Source organism: Numenius arquata, unplaced genomic scaffold (genome assembly GCF_964106895.1).
Source record: "Numenius arquata unplaced genomic scaffold, bNumArq3.hap1.1 HAP1_SCAFFOLD_1492, whole genome shotgun sequence".
Classification (NCBI taxonomy): domain Eukaryota; kingdom Metazoa; phylum Chordata; class Aves; order Charadriiformes; family Scolopacidae; genus Numenius; species Numenius arquata.
Genome location: NW_027414353.1, coordinates 1 through 15,311, shown reverse-complemented (window position 1 = coordinate 15,311; position 15,311 = coordinate 1). Strand labels below are relative to the sequence as shown.

Below are 15,311 nucleotides of genomic sequence, written 5' to 3'. Positions count from 1 at the left end.
AAATGTTAATTTACGGAGCTATTGGGCTCAGAAACAGGGATTTGGGCCAAGATCGAGCAATTTAGGGAGGGCCATGGGTGGGTCGGTGGTGGCCGGGGGGGGAGGGGGGCAGTGGTGGCTACAGGGGGGGTCTATGGTGGTGGCCATGAGGGGTCAATGGTGGCCACGGGGGGATTGGTGGTGGCCACACGCTCACCCCAAAAGACACACCCCTACGTGAACACAGCCCCCCAAAACACACACACCCCCACAGCACACCCGCACCCCCAAAACCACCCCCAGGAACACCCCGGTCCCCCTGGGGTGACATCCTGACCTGTTGCCACGGCAACCGGGGACCCATCGGCCAGTGCCACCCCGGGGTGGGGTCCCTTCATTGCCCCCCCCCCACCATCGCCGGGGGGAGCCGGGACATGGGGGGGGACACGGGGGGAGCGGGGACTTCATCATCATCATCATCATCATAATAACCCCCCTCCTGCCCCCCCAAACCCCCCTCCCTGGGCCTGTCCCCCCCAAATCCCACATCTTGTCCCCTCAGCCCCCTAATGGCTTGTGACCCCCCCCAAACCCTCCTTCTGTCCCCCAGACCCCCCTCCCCAGGCCTGTCCCCCCCAAACCCCTCACCTGTCCCCCCCAAACCCTCCTTCTGTCCCCCAGACCCCCCTCCCCAGGCCTGTCCCCCCCCAAACCCCTCACCTGTCCCCCCCCAAACCCTTCTTCTGCCCCTCAGACTCCCCCTCTCCGGGCTGGTCCCCCCCAAATCCCATGTCTGGTCCCCTCAGACCCCTCTTTCCTGGCCCTGTCACCCCGAAATCCCTCCTCCTGCCCCCCAGGCCTGTCCCCCCCAAACCCTCAGCCTGTCCCCCTCAGACCCCCCCTCCCTGGGCCTGTCCCCCCCAAAACCCTCCTCCTGCCCCCCAGACCCCCCTCCCCAGGCCTGTCCCCCCCAAATCCTTCCTCCTGCCCCCCCCAGACCCCCCCAAACCCTCATCCCATCCCCTCAGACCCCCCTCCCCAGGCCTGTCCCCCCAAATCCTACATCTTGTCCCCTCAGACTCCCCTTTCCTGGCCCTGTCCCCCCCAAACCCTCCTTCTGCCCCTCAGACCCCCCCTCCCTGGGCCTGTCGCCCCTAAATCCCACATCTTGTCCCCTCAGCCCCCCAATGGCCTGTGATCCCCCCCAAACCCTCCTCCTGCCCCCCAGACCCTCCTCCCCAGGCCTGTCCCCCCCAAATCCTTCCTCCTGCCCCCCCCAGACCCCCCCTCCCCGGCCTGTCCCCCCCAAAATCCCTTCTCCTCACTCCCAAAATCCCTTCCCCGGGCCCGTCCCCCCCAAATCCCACGTCTCGTCCCCTCAGGCTCCCCAAATGGCTGCGGGGGGCACGGGGCGGGGATCACAAGATGGCGGCGCCGGTTGCCAAGCAACGGGCCCGGGGCCGGTTGGCGGCCTGTGCCCGGCGGGTTCCCCGCTGGAGCCGGGAGCGGGAGCGGGGCCCAGCCCCGGCCCTCACCCCTCTGTCCCCGCCCGGGCCCCGGTACCGCGGACCCGGACCCGGTAACACGGACCCGGACCCGGCCGCGCCCCGGAGCCGCGCCCGGCCCGGCGGGGAAATGCCGGCAGCGGGGCGGGGGCCAACCCTGCCCCCCGGGGGGGAGAAGGGTGAATCCAGCCCTCGGGGAGGGGGCGAATCCAGCCGGGGGGGGGCAGGTCGTGCCCTGAGGGGGGTAGATCTCGCCCGGGGGGGGGTGGGGGGGTGAGTGCGGGCCCGTGGGGCGGGCCCCGATGGGCCGGGCCCGGGCAAAGGCCTTTGCGCGCTCTCCTCCCCCCACAGGGAGGGGGCCTGCCCCACAAGGAAGTGTCCTGCCCCACGGCCACATCTCCTGCCCCACGGCGAGGTGGTCTCCTGCCCCACGGTGAGGTCTCTTTCTCCCCCCCCCCCCCCCCCCAGCCCCTTCCTCCATTCACCCCCCCCAGCCCCGTGGGGAGCCCCTCTGCCCCACAGATTTCCTGCCCCACAGCAGGGTCCCCGGGCATTCCAGCCTGTGGGGACCTCCTTTGCCCCATGGTCTCGCCCCACAGCGAGCTTTCCTGCCCCACAGGAGGGTCCCTGGGCATCCCTCCCAGTGGGGAGCTCCTCTGCCCCATGGTCTCGCCCCACAGCGAGCTTTCCTGCCCCACAGGAGGGTCCCTCGGTATCCCACCCCGTGGGGAGCCCCTCTGCCCCACAGCGAGCTTTCCTGCCCCACAGGAGGGTCCTTCAGTATCCCACCCTGTGGGGAGCCCCTCTGCCCCACAGCGAGCTTTCCTGCCCCACAGCAGGGTCCCTGGGCATCCCTCCCAGTGGGGAGCTCATCTGCCCCATGGTCTCGCCCCATGGCGAGATTTCCTGCCCCACAGCAGGATCCCTCGGTATCCCACCCTGTGGGGAGCCCCTCTGCCCCACAGCGAGCTTTCCTGCCCCACAGGAGGGTCCCTGGGCATCCCTCCCTGTGGGGAGCTCATCTGCTCCATGGTCTCACCCCATGGTGAGCTTTCCTGCCCCACAGCAGGGTCCCTGGGCATCTCAGCCTGTGGGGAGCTCCTCTGCCCCACAGCAAGCTTTCCTGCCCCACAGCAGGGTCCCTGGGCATCCCACCCTGTGGGGTGGGGAGCTCCTCTGCCCCATGGCGAGGTCTTCCCCCCTCTCCCAGCAAGCTTTTCCCACCTGGTACCGAAGCCTCCTAACCCACCCTGAGCCCCACAGCGTGCTCCTCCCACCCACAGCATCTTTCTCTGCCCCACAGCATCCTCCTCTGCCCCACGGCAAGCTTCCCCACCCTGCGGCCAGGTCTCCCACCCCACAGCTGAGCCACAACAAGCTGTTCTGCCCCACAGCGAGCTCCTTCCTCCCCAGTCTGGGAAGGTTCTCCTGCCCCACAGTGAAGTCGTCTCCTCCTGCCCCACGGCGAAGTCTCCTGCCCCATGGAGGACCCCGTGATCCGCATCCCCCCCTACCACTATGTCCACATCCTGGACCTCAACAGCAACGTCACCCGCGTGGAGGTCGGGCCCCACACCTACATCCGCCAGGACCATGAGAGGTGGGCGCTATGGGGCAGGGGGATAAGGGGGGGGGGGGGTGCCTATGGGGTGGGGATGGGAGATGGGGGGGGGTCCGGTTCCCCCCTAAAAAACAGGGATTCTTTGGGGCAGGAGGGGATCTGTGGGGTGATGGGTGGGACCCCCCTCTGTGTGGGGTGCTGTGGGGCAGGGGGTGGATTTCTATGGCTATGGGGTGGTCTAGATTTATGGGGGGGGGGGGGTGTTTGCGGGGCTCTGTAGGGCCCTGGGGGTTCTATGGGGGGGGGGGGTGGACTCTATAGGGCCCTGGGTCTCTATGGAGCTGGAGGGGGGGGCTCTATAGGGCTGTGGGGGGCCCTATGGGGCTATGGGGGGGGGGCTCTATAGGGCTATGGGGGGGGCTCTATAGGGCCGTGGGGGGGCTCTATAGGGCTATGGGGGGGCTCTATAAGGCCGTGGCAGGGCTCTACAGGGCAGCAATGGGGTGCCCCCCCCGCAGGGTGGTGTTCCCCCCCCGGCGCATGGTGACGGTGCCCCCCCGGCACTACTGCCTGGTGCGGAACCCGGTGGTGCGGGGGCCCGGGGGGGCCGTGGAGCTGGACGGGGCGGGCCAGGCCCGGCTGCGGCACGCGGACCTGGACGTGCGGCTGGCCCAGGAGCCCTTCCCCCTCTACCCCGGCGAGGAGCTGTGCCAGGTACCTATAGACCACCCCTATGGACCCCTATAGCGCCCCTATGGACCCCTATGGACCCCTATAGACCACCCCTATGGACCCCTATGGACCCCCTATGGACCCCTATGGACCCCTATAGACCACCCCTATGGACCCCTACGGACCCCTATGGACCCCCTATGGACCCCTATGGACCCCTATAGACCACCCCTATGGACCCCTATGGACCCCTATGGACCCCTATGGACCCCTATGGACCCCCTATGGACCCCTATAGCGCCCCTATGGCAGCCCCTCCCTCACCCCCTGTCCCCAGGATGTCACCCTCAGCCCCATGCCCCCATGTCCCATGTCCCCGTGTCCCCATGTTCCTGTGTCCCCATGTTCCTCACCCCATGTCCCCATGTCCCTCACCCCATGTTCCTGTGTCCCCATGTCCCCCTGTCCCTCACCCCATGTCCCCACGTCCCTCACCCCATGTCCCCACGTCCCTCACCCCATGTCCCCACGTCCCTCACCCCATGTTCCTGTGTCCCCATGTCCCCATGTCCCTCATCCCATGTCCCCGTGTCCCCCTGTCTCTCACCCCCTGTCCCTCACTCCTTGTCCCTCACCCCATGTCCCTGTGTCCCCAGGACGTCACCCTCACCCCCTGTCCCCTTGTCCCTCACCTGTTTCCCCATGTCCCCAGGACGTCTTGCCCTCCATGTCCCCCTGTCCCTCACCCTGTGTCCCCAGGATGTCACCCTCAGCCCCATGTCCCCATGTCCCCCACCCTGTGTCCCCCTGTCCTCCTGTCCCCCACCCCATGTCCCCATGTCCCTTACCCCATGTCCCCATGTCCCCCTGTCCCTCACTCCCTGTCCCTCACCCCATGTCCCTGTGTCCCCAGGACATCGCCCTCAGCCCCATGTCCCCATGTTCCCCACCATGTGTCCCCCTGTCCCCATGTCCCCATGTCCCATGTCCTCCTGTCCCTCACCCCGTGTCCCCCTGTACCCCACACCATGTCCCTGTGTACCCCACGTCCCCCACCCCGTGTCCCCCTGTGTCCCCATGTCCCCATGTCCCTCACCCTGTGTCCCTGTGTCCCCAGGACGTCACCCTCAGCCCCATGTCCCCGTGTCCCCTTGTCTCCCTGTCCCTCACCCCCTGTCCCCCTGTCCTCATGTCCCCCTGTCCCTCACCCTGTGTCCCCATGTCCTCAGGACGTCACCCTCAGCCCCATGTCCCCGTGTCCCCCACCATGTGTCCCCCTGTCCCCGTGTCCCCATGTCCCATGTCCTCCTGTCCCCCACACCATGTCCCCGTGTCCCCTTGTCCCTCACCCTGTGTTCCCATGTCCCCCTGTCCCCCACACCATGTCCCTGTGTCCCCCACGTCCCCCACCCCGTGTCCCCCTGTGTCCCCATGTCCCCCTGTCCCTCCCCCTGTGTCCCCGTGTCCCCAGGACGTCACCCTCAGCCCCATGTCTCCGTGTCCCCCACCCCCTGTCCCCAGGACGTCACCCTCACCCCCTGTCCCCGTGTCCCCAGGACGTCACCCCGCTGCAGATGGTGATGGCGGACACGGCCCTGCGCCTGCGGGCGCTGCTGGACTTCACGGACGAGGACGGGCACAAGTTCTCGGCGGGGGACGAGTGGCTCTTCGAGGGTCCCGGTGAGCACCGGGGGGGGGTCTGAGGAGGGGTGGGGGTGGGGGGACAGTCCCTTTTGGGGACACCCCCCCAGCCCCGGGCTGAGGGTGGCCGCTGTCCCCGCAGGCACCTACATCCCGCGGAAGGAGGTGGAGGTGGCCGAGACGCTTCAGGCCACCGTCATCGGGCACAACCAGGCCATCCGCCTGCGGGCGCGCAAGGAGTGCCGGGACCGCCGCGGCGCCCGACGCGTCACCGGTACCGCGGGGACACCCCCCGGGACAGACACCCCCTGACGGGGACACCCCAGCCCTCTGGAGACAACCCCCGGGGAGAGCCCCCCCCTCACGGGGACACCCCGGCCCCCTGGGGACACCCCCCGGGGACAGACATCCCCTCACGGGGACACCCCGGCCCCCTGGGGACACCCTCTGGGGACAGACTCCCCCCTCACAGGGTCACCCTGGCCCCTTGGGGACAGCCCCCCAGCCTCTTGGGGTCACCCCAGCCCCCTAGGGACAGCCCAGCCCCTTGGGGACACCCCCTGGGGACAGACCCCCCCCCACGGAGTCACCCCGGCCCCCTAGGGACACCCCGGCCCCTTGGGGACAGCCCCCTGGGGACAGACGCTCCCTCATGGGGACACCCTGACCCCCTGGGGACACCCCCTGGGCACCCCATGGAACCCCTCTGTGGGCTGAAGGCACCCCTGGGACACCCTCCCCCCCCGCCCCATACCCTTGGGACCCCTCTGTCACCCTCCGGCACCCCTGGGACCCCTTTGTCACCCTCAGTGCCCCCCGGGACCCCCCATCCCCTCCCTCCCCCAGCACTCTGGGGTCCTGCCCCCCCCAGCACCCCGGGGTCCTCAGCCCCCCATCCCGGGACCCCCCGGGACCCCTCGTCCCCTCCCTCCCCGAGCACCCTGGGGTCCCGGCCCCCCCTCACCCATGTGTCCCCCCCCCAGGTGAGGAGTGGCTGGTGAAGCAGGTGGGCGCCTACTTGCCCGGCGTCTACGAGGAGGTGGTGGACGTGGTGGACGCCTTCATCCTCACCGACAAGGTACCACCACCCTCCTCCTCCTCCTCCCCTGGGGGGGAATAGGTGCTGAGACCCCCCTGGGCTGGGTTTGGGTGTCCCAAGTCCCCGTTCCCCCCACCCATGGGTGACAGGAACCCTCCAGGACGGGTGAAGGGTCCCATCACCCCCTGATCCACCATGACCTTGATTCCCTGCACCCATGGGTGATGAGGACCATCCAGGATGGGTGAGGGGTCCCATCATGGGTGGTGAGACCCCTCTGGGCTGGGTTTGGGGGGTCCTGTGTTCCCATTCCCCCCACCCATGGGTGATGAGAACCCTCCAGGATGGGTGAGGGGTCCCATCATGGGTGGTGAGACCCCTCTGGGCTGGGTTTGGGGGGTCCTGTGTTCCTGTTCCCCCCACCCATGGGTGACAGGAGCCCTCCAGGATGGGTGAGGGGTCCCATCACCCCCTGATCCACCATGACCTTGACCCCTTGCCCCATGGGTGACGAGGTCTCTCAGGAGTAGCTTTGATGGGTCCCATCACCCCATCTCCCTCCACCTATGGGTGTCAAGACCTTCTGGGGCCACCTCTGGCTGTCCCGTGGCCCACGGCGTCCCCTCCCCTTTGCAGAAAGCCCTCCACCTGCGGGCGACGCGGACCTTCGAGGATGAGGAGGGCCGGGTGCGGCGCACGGGGGAGGAGTGGCTGGTGACCCAGGCGGAGAGCGAGGCCTACATCCCCGACGTCTTCGAGGAGGTGGTGGCCGAGGTGGCTGTCACCACCCTGGGGCCCCGGCAGTACTGCGTGGTCCTCGACCCCGTGGGGCCCAACGGCCAGCCCCAACTGGGCCAGCAGCTCGTCGTCAAGGTGGGCAACCGAGGGAGGGGACCTCCAGATGGCCCCGAGGGACGTGAGATAGCCTTAGCTTGGCTAAGGACCACCATCAAAGGTGGCCCCGAGGGACCTGAGATAGCCTTAGCTTGCCCATAAGTGTCAAAGGTGGCCCTGAGATGTCACCAGGGGACTCTTAAGGTGCCCCGAGATACCCCAGTGTGGCTATCAAGACCTGATGGTGGCCCCAAGGGACCTGGTGTGGCCTTTGCTTGGCTAAGGTTCACCATCAAAAGTGGCCTTAAGAGACCTGGTGTGGCCTTGGCTTGCCCACAGGTATCAAAGGTGGCCCTGAGGTGTCACCAGATGACCCTAAGGTGCCCCGAGATACCCAAGCGTGGCTACCAGGACCTGACGATGGCCCCAAAGGACCTAGTGTGGCCTTTGCTTGCCCATAGGTATCAAAGGTGGCCCCAAGGGACCTAGTGTGGCCTTGTCTTGGGATGTCCTTCTGTCCCCACCCTGTCCTGATGTCCCCTCCCCTGTCCCCCCATGTCCTGCTATCCTTCTGTCCCACCCTGTCCTGATGTCCCCTCCCCTGTCCCACCACGTCCTGATGTCCCTTCCCCTGTCCCCCCATCTCCTGCTGTCCTTCTGTCCCACCCTGTCCTCCACTGTGTCCCCCTGTGTCCTGATGTCCTCCTGTCCCACCATGTCCTGATGTTCCCTCCCCTGTCCCACCATCTCCTGCTGTCCTTCTGTCCCACCATGTCCTGATGTCCTTCTGTCCCACCATCTCCTGATGTCCTCCACCGTGTCACCCCGTGATGATCACCATGGACAGTGGTGATGGTCACCATCTCCTGAGGTCCTTCTGTCCCACCCTGTCCTGACGTCCTCCACCGTGTTCCCCTGTGTCCTGATGTCCTCCTGCCTCACCATCTCCTGATGTCCTCCTGCCCTGCCATGTCCTGCTGTCCTTCTGTCCCCCTCTGTCCTGATGTCCCCTCCCCTGTCCCACCGTGTCCTGATGTCCCTTCCCCTGTCCCCCCATCTCCTGCTGTCCTTCTGTCCCACCCTGTCCTCCACTGTGTCCCCCTGTGTCCTGATGTCCTCCTGTCCCACCATGTCCTGATGTTCCCTCCCCTGTCCCACCATCTCCTGCTGTCCTTCTGTCCCACCATGTCCTGCTGTCCTACCATCTCCTGATGTCCTCCACCGTGTCACCTCGTGATGATCACCACGGATGGTGGTGATGGTCACCATCTCCCGAGGTCCTTCTGTCCCACCCTGTCCTGACCTCCTTCTGTCCCCGTGTCCCCAGGGGGAGAAGTCCTTCTTCCTGCAGCCGGGGGAGCGGCTCCAGGCCGGCATCCAGGACGTCTACGTGCTCTCCGAGGACGAGGGGCTGCTGCTCCAGGCGCTCCAGGCCGTCAAGGACACCGACCAGGTGGCCCTGGGGGACACGGCTGGGGGGGTGGGGCCATGGGCTGGGGGTTTGGGGACACGGGGAGTGGGTTTGGGGACAAGGGTGTGGTTTTTGGGGACATGGGGTGGGTTTTGGGGACACGGGGTGGGGGTTTGGGGACGCGGGGAGTGGGTTTGGGGACACAGTGTGGGGTTTGGGGGGACATTGCAGGGTTGGGGACACCGGGATTGGGTTTGGGAGGACACTGTGGGTTTGGGGACACGGGGTGTGGGTTTGGGGACAGTCTGGGGGTTTGGGGACATGGGCGGGGGTCTGGGGACATGAGGGATGGGTTTTGGGGACATGGGGTGGGTTTTGGGGACATGGGGTGGGTTTTGAGGGGACAGAGGGTGCAGGTTTGGGGACACATGGGATGGGTTTGGGGACAAGGGTGTGGGTTTTGGGGACACAGGGTGGGGTTTTGGGGACACGAGGAACGGGTTTGGGGACAAGGGTGTGGGTTTTGGGGACATGGGGCGGGTTTTGGGGACACGAGGGGCAGGTTTAGGGGGACAGGTTTGGGGACACAGGGTCCAGGTTTTGGGGACACAGGGTGGGTTTTGGGGACACAGTCTGGGGGTCTGGGGACACGGGGTGGGGGTTTGGTGACACAAGGGGTGGGTTTGGGGACACGGGGGGGGGGCATGTTTTGGGGGGGACAGAGGGTGGGTGGCCGAGGGCCACGAGGGGGTCCCCGAGGGCTACCAGGGTGTCCCCTCCCCGTGTCCCCAAGCCAGGGGGGTGGCCGAGGGCCACGGGGAGGTCCCCAGGGGCTACCAGGGTGTCCCCTCTCGTGGCCAGCGGGTGGAGGGGGGGGGACGCCTGTGCCCCCCCCCCGTCCCCAGGCTGGGGGTGGCTGACTGACACCCCCCCCCCCCCGTGTCCCCAGGAGGGCCGGGAGGTGACACGGCGGGCGGGGGACCGCTGGCTGGCCCGGGGGCCACTGGAGTACGTGCCCCCCGCCGAGGTGGCCGTGCTGGAGCGACGGCGGGCGCTGCCCCTGGCCGACAACGAGGGCATCTACGTGAGGGACATCCGCACCGGAAAGGTCACCCCCCCTATAGACCCCCCCCCCCCCCCCCCCCCCAACCTATAGACGTGCCCCCCCGGGACCTATAGACCCCTATAGACCCCTATAGACCCCCCCGGCACTGCCCCTGGCTGACAATGAGGGCATCTACGTGAGGGACATCCGCACCGGAAAGGTCACCTATAGAGACCCTATAGATCCCCCCCCAGAACGTATAGACCCCTATAGATCCCCCCCCCCAAACCTATAGACCTCCCCCCGGGACCTATAGACCCGTATAAGCCCCCACTATAGCCCCCCCCGGGGCGCTGCCCCTGGCCGACAACGAGGGCATCTACGTGAGGGACATCCGCACTGGAAAGGTCACCCCCCCCTATAGGCCCCCCCCCCAACCTATAGACGTGCCCCCCCCGGGACCTATAGACCCGTATAGCCCCCTATAGCCCCCCCCGGGCGCTGCCCCTGGCCGACAACGAGGGCATCTACGTGAGGGACATCAGCACCGGAAAGGTCACCACCCCTATAGACCCCTATAGATCCCCCCCCCCCCCCCCTCAACCTATAGACATGCCCCCCTGGGACCTATAGACCCCTATAGACCCCTATAGCCCCCGGGCACTGCCCCTGGCCGACAACGAGGGCATCTACGTGAGGAACATCGGCACCGGAAAGGTCACCACCCCTATAGACCCCTATAGATCCCCCCCCCGAACCTATAGACCCCTATGGCCCCCCCCGGCACTGCCTCTGGCTGACAACAAGGGCATCTACGTGAGGGACATCTGCACCAGAAAAGTCACCACTCCTATAGACCCCTATAGATCCCCCCCCGGGACTTATAGACCCCTATAGAACCCTATAAACCCTCTCCAGGACTTATAGCCCCCCCCCAGGACCTATAGCCCCCCCCCAGGCGCTGCCCTGGCCGACAACGAGGGCATCTATGTGTGGGGACACCTGCACTGAAAGGTCACCCCCCCTATAGAGACCCTATAGACCCCCCCACTGGGACATATGGAGCCCTGCCCTGGTCCTGAGAGCCCCTATAGCCCCCCCCCCCGGGCCTGATAGAGCCTCCTGTAGCCCCCTCCCCCAGGCTCCTTATAGCTCCCTATAGCCCCCTCCCCCCCCGGGATCTGTGGAGCCCCCCCTGGTCCCTATAGCTCCCTTTAGCCCCCTATAGCTTCCTATACCCCCCCACAGGCCCTATAGCTCCCCTGGAGCTCCCTGTACCCCTCTATAGCCCCCCACCCCAGCCCTATAGCGCCCTATAGAACCCTATAGCCCCCCCCACTCCCCCAGCCCTATAGCCCCCTATAGATCCCTATAGCCTCCCCCACCCCAGCCCTATACCCCCTTATAGATCCCTATAGCCCCCCCCGGCCCTATCGCCCCCTATAGATCCCTATAGCCCCAGCCCTATAGCTTCCTATAGCCCCCCTGGAGTCCCCTATAGCCCCCCACCCCCAGGTCCCTATAACCCCCTATGGCCCCCCCCAGGCTCCTTATAGCCCCCCCAGCACCCTATAACTCCCCAGTCCCTATAGCGACCCCCAGAGATCCCTATACTCCCCCCCCCCCCGGAGCTCCCTGTAGCCCTTTACTGCTCCCTATAGCCCCCCAACCCCCCCCGCCCCAGTGCTCCCAGTAACCCCCACACCCCTTCCCAATACTCCCAGACCCCATCCCAGTGCTCCCGTAGCCCCCCAAACCCCCCTCCCGGCCCCCCCAAGCCCCCCCAGTGGCCCCCAACCCCATCCCAGTGCTCCTATAGCCACCCCAAACCCCCCTCCTGGCCCCCCCATGCCCCCCCAGTGGCCCCCAACCCCATCCCAGTGCTCCTATAGCCCCCCCAAACCCCCTTCCCAGCCCCCCCAGTGGCCCCCAACCCCATCCCAGTGCTCCTATAGCCCCCCCCAAACCCCCCTCCCGGCCCCCCCCCCCCCCCGGGTCTCGTAGCCCCGCAGCCCCCTGAGGTGGCCCCTGGCTACAGGTGCGGGGTGGTGACTGGCCAGACCTACATGCTGACGGAGTCGGAGGAGCTGTGGGAGAAGGAGCTGCCCCCCGGGGTGGAGACCCTCCTGGCCCAGGCCCGCGCGGACCCCCGGGGCTCCGGGGAACCCTCCTCCTCCTCCTCTTCCTCCCCGGACACCGGGGTCCCCCCCCGCGACCGGACCCGCGCCGTCACCTACCAGGTGCCCCACAACGCCGCCGTCCAGGTCTACGACTACCGGGAGCGGAGGGCACGGTGAGACACACCCCCCCCCCAAAACCCTCCCTGGGGGGGTCCTGGGGACAAGGCGGGGGTGGCCGGGGAGGGAGGAGGGCTCGGTGGCCTGAAACGTCCCATCCGACCCCCCAAATTCTATGGGTCTGGGGGGGGGAGGGTGTGGGAATGGGGGGGCTACCGGGGGGGGGTTGGGGGGCGTTGGGGGGACCCCCATGGAGCGGTCCTTGCCCTGTGGCCAGTGGCTTTGGCGTCTCCGTGGTCGGATGATGGTGGCCCCAGTGTGTGGTGGCCGGTCCTTGTCCCCCCCCCCCCACCCCACGGTGGCCTCCTGGGCAGGGTGGTGGCCACAAGGTGTCACGGTGGCCCAAGGTGTTCCCAGTGGCCTCTCTCCCCACCCCAGGGTGGCTCAGGGCCCCGGGGACGGTGGTGGCCACAAGGATATGGTGGCCGGTCCTTGGCCCCCTTGGTGGCCTCCTGTGCAGGATAGTGGCCCAACGTGGTGGCCCAAGATGTCGTCTCCCACCCCAGGGCAGCTCTGGGCCCTGGGGATGGTGGTGGCCCCAAGGATGTGGTGGCCGGTCCTTGGCCCCCTTGGTGGCCTCCCGTGCAGGACGGTGGTCCAAGGTGTCCCCCATGCCATCTCGCCCCACCCCAGGGTGGCTCTGGGCCCTGGGGACGGTGGCCCGATGTGCCCTCTCCTGGCCCCAGGGTGGCTCAGGGCCCCGGGGACGGTGGTGGCCCCAAGGATGTGGTGGCCAGTCCTTGGCCCCCCTCATGGCCCGTGCAGGATGGTGGCCTGTCATGCCCTCTCCCACCGCAGGGTGGCTCTGAGTCCCCAGGGATGGTGGCCCAACGTGCCCTCTCCCCACCCCAGGGTGGCTCGGGGCCCTGGGGACGGTGGTGGCCCCAGGGATGTGGTGGCCCGTCCTTGGCCGCTTCCTGTGCAGGACAGTGGCCCAACGTGGTGGCCCAATGTGCCCTCTCCTGGCCCCAGGGTGGCTCGGGGCCCCGGGGACGGTGGTGGGCCCCAAGGATGCGGTGGCCATTCCTTGGCCCCCCCTGCTGGTCTCCCGTGCAGGACGGTGGCCCAATGTGGTGGCCCATCGTGCCCTCTCCCCCCCGCAGGGTGGTGCTGGGCCCGGAGCTGGTGGTGCTGGGCCCGGGGGAGCAGCTGACGGTGCTGTCCCTCTCGGGGGGGCGCCCCAAACGCCCCCCACGCCCGACGCAGCCTCTGCCTGCGCCTGGGCCCCGACTTCTGCGCCGACATCGTCACCATCGAGACGGCCGACCATGCCCGGCTCCAGCTCCAGCTGGCCTACAACTGGTGGGCGGGGCCTCGGGACGGGGGGGGGGCGGGGCCTGAGAGGGGCGGGGCCTGGCCAGGGGGCGGGGCTAGGGAGAGGGGCGGGGGCAGGGACAGCTGGGGGGGGGTGGTGGGAGTGGGGACATGGGGCTGTTGGTGGAGCTGGGGGCGGAGCCAGGGAGGGGCGTGGCCTGGGAGGGGCGTGGCTAGGCCAGGGGGCGTGGCTAGGCCGGTGGGCGTGGCTAGGGAGGGGGAAGGAGACACGGGGGGAGTGGGGACATTGGGCTGTTGGTGGAGCTGGGGGGGCGGAGCCTGGGAGGGGCATGGCCTGGGAGAGGGAGGGGCCTGGGAGGGGGCGGGGTTAGACCGGGGTGGGGCTAGGGAGGGGCGGGGGCTATGGCAGGGGGAGGAGACACCAGGGGGGGAGTGGGAACATTGGGCTGTTGGTGGAGCTGGGGGCGGAGCCGGGGGGTGGGCGTGGCCTGTGAGGGGGCGGGGCTAGACCAGGGGGCGTGGCTAGGGAGGGGGGAGGAGACACAGGGGGCTGGAAGTGGGGACATTGGGCTGTTGGTGGAGCTGGGGGCGGAGCCTGTGGTGGGGGGGTGTGGTCTGTGATGGGGTGGGGCCTGGAGGGGGCGGGGGGAGGAGACAGCTTGGGGGGGGGCAGTTGGTGGAGCTGGGGGCGGGACCTGGGATTTTGGGGGCGGAGTCTGGTGGAGGGGGCGGGGCCCAGACATGGGGGTGTGGCCTGGTCTCAGGGGTGGGGTCGCAGCATGGGTGGGGCTAGACAAGGGGTGTGGCTTGTGCCAGGGGGCGGGGCAGGGTCAGGTGGTGTGGGCGTGGCTAGCGGGGTGGGTGGGTGGGGTCTTGTGGGAAGGGGGCGTGGTCTCCAGCCGGGGGGGGGGCGTGGCCAGGTGCCAGCTCTCCCCCCGGGGGGGGGGGGAGTGTGTGTGTGTGGGAGGGGGTGAGGCTGCGGCGGTGGGCGGGGCTGACGGCGGTGGGCGGGGCCTAACGGAGGCGGGCGGGGCCTGACGGTGGCTCCGCCCCCCCCTCCCCAGGCACTTTGAGGTCCCCGAGGACCCCCAGGCCCTGGGGCGCCTCTTCAGTGTCCCCGACTTCGTGGGCGACGCCTGCAAGGCCCTGGCCTCCCGCGTGCGCGGCGCCGTGGCCGCCGTCACCTTCGACGACTTCCACAAGGTGACGCCCGCCCCCACCCCCTGTCACCGACCTGCCCCCCACGGCCCCCCCCGCGGGGCACAGCCACCCCCCGGCTGCCCCCACCTCGCCCCTGGGGCACCCCGGGTTCCCCCCTCCCCCTCCCCCCCCGTGTCCCCTCCGGGTCACCTCTGTGTCCCCCCTCCATGTCACCCTGTGTCCCCTCTGTGTCCCCTCCGTGTCACCCCGTGTCCCCCTTCCCATCACTCCAGGTCCCCCGTGTCCCCTCCGTGTCACCCCGTGTCCCCTGGGTCACCTTGTGTGCCCTGGGTCACCCCGTGTCCCCCCGGGTCACCCTATGTCCCCTCTGTGTCACCCCGTGTCCTTCTTCCCATCACTTCAGGTCCCTCTGTGTCCCCCTCCATGTCAACCCGTGTCCCCCGGGTCACCCTATGTCCCCTCCGTGTCACCCCGTGTCCCCCGTGTCCTTCTTCCTGTCACTCCAGGTCACCCTGTGTCCTCTCCGTGTCACCCCCTGGTTCCTCTGTGTCACCTCGTGTCCCCTCCGTGTCACCCTGGGTCCCTGGTGTCCCCTTGATGTCCCCCCCTGGGTCCTCCATGTCCCCGGGTGTCCCCAAGTCCCTTTGGATCCCTCACGTCCCAAGAACTTCCATTGTCTCCTCGGCCCCTTTGGCTTTGATGAAGCCCCCCCCCGTGTCCCCAACCCCACCGTGTCCCCAACCCCCCCGTGTCCCAACCCCCCCCGTGTCCCCAACCCCCCCTGTGTCCCCAACACCCCCCCTGTGTCCCCAACCCCCCCCATGTCCCATCACCCCCCTGTGTCCCCATCACCCCCCCGTGTCCCCATCACCCCCCCATGTCCCCATCACC

General features: G+C 68.2%; 1 protein-coding gene across 1 annotated transcript; it reads left to right on the top strand.

Moving 5' to 3' along the window:
* Positions 1 to 2,878: 2,878 nt before the first annotated feature.
* On the top strand, positions 2,879 to 14,462 carry MVP (major vault protein; the record flags this gene model as incomplete). Its single annotated transcript, XM_074167104.1, is given in 12 exon segments — positions 2,879 to 3,084; positions 3,564 to 3,759; positions 5,274 to 5,397; positions 5,501 to 5,632; positions 6,342 to 6,436; positions 7,034 to 7,270; positions 8,559 to 8,684; positions 9,592 to 9,754; positions 11,731 to 11,980; positions 13,088 to 13,172; positions 13,174 to 13,286; positions 14,324 to 14,462. Coding segments are annotated over 12 exon segments (1,779 nt in total), but the record flags the coding sequence as incomplete, so codon positions are not given.
* Between the last annotated feature and the right edge of the window lie 849 nt (positions 14,463 to 15,311).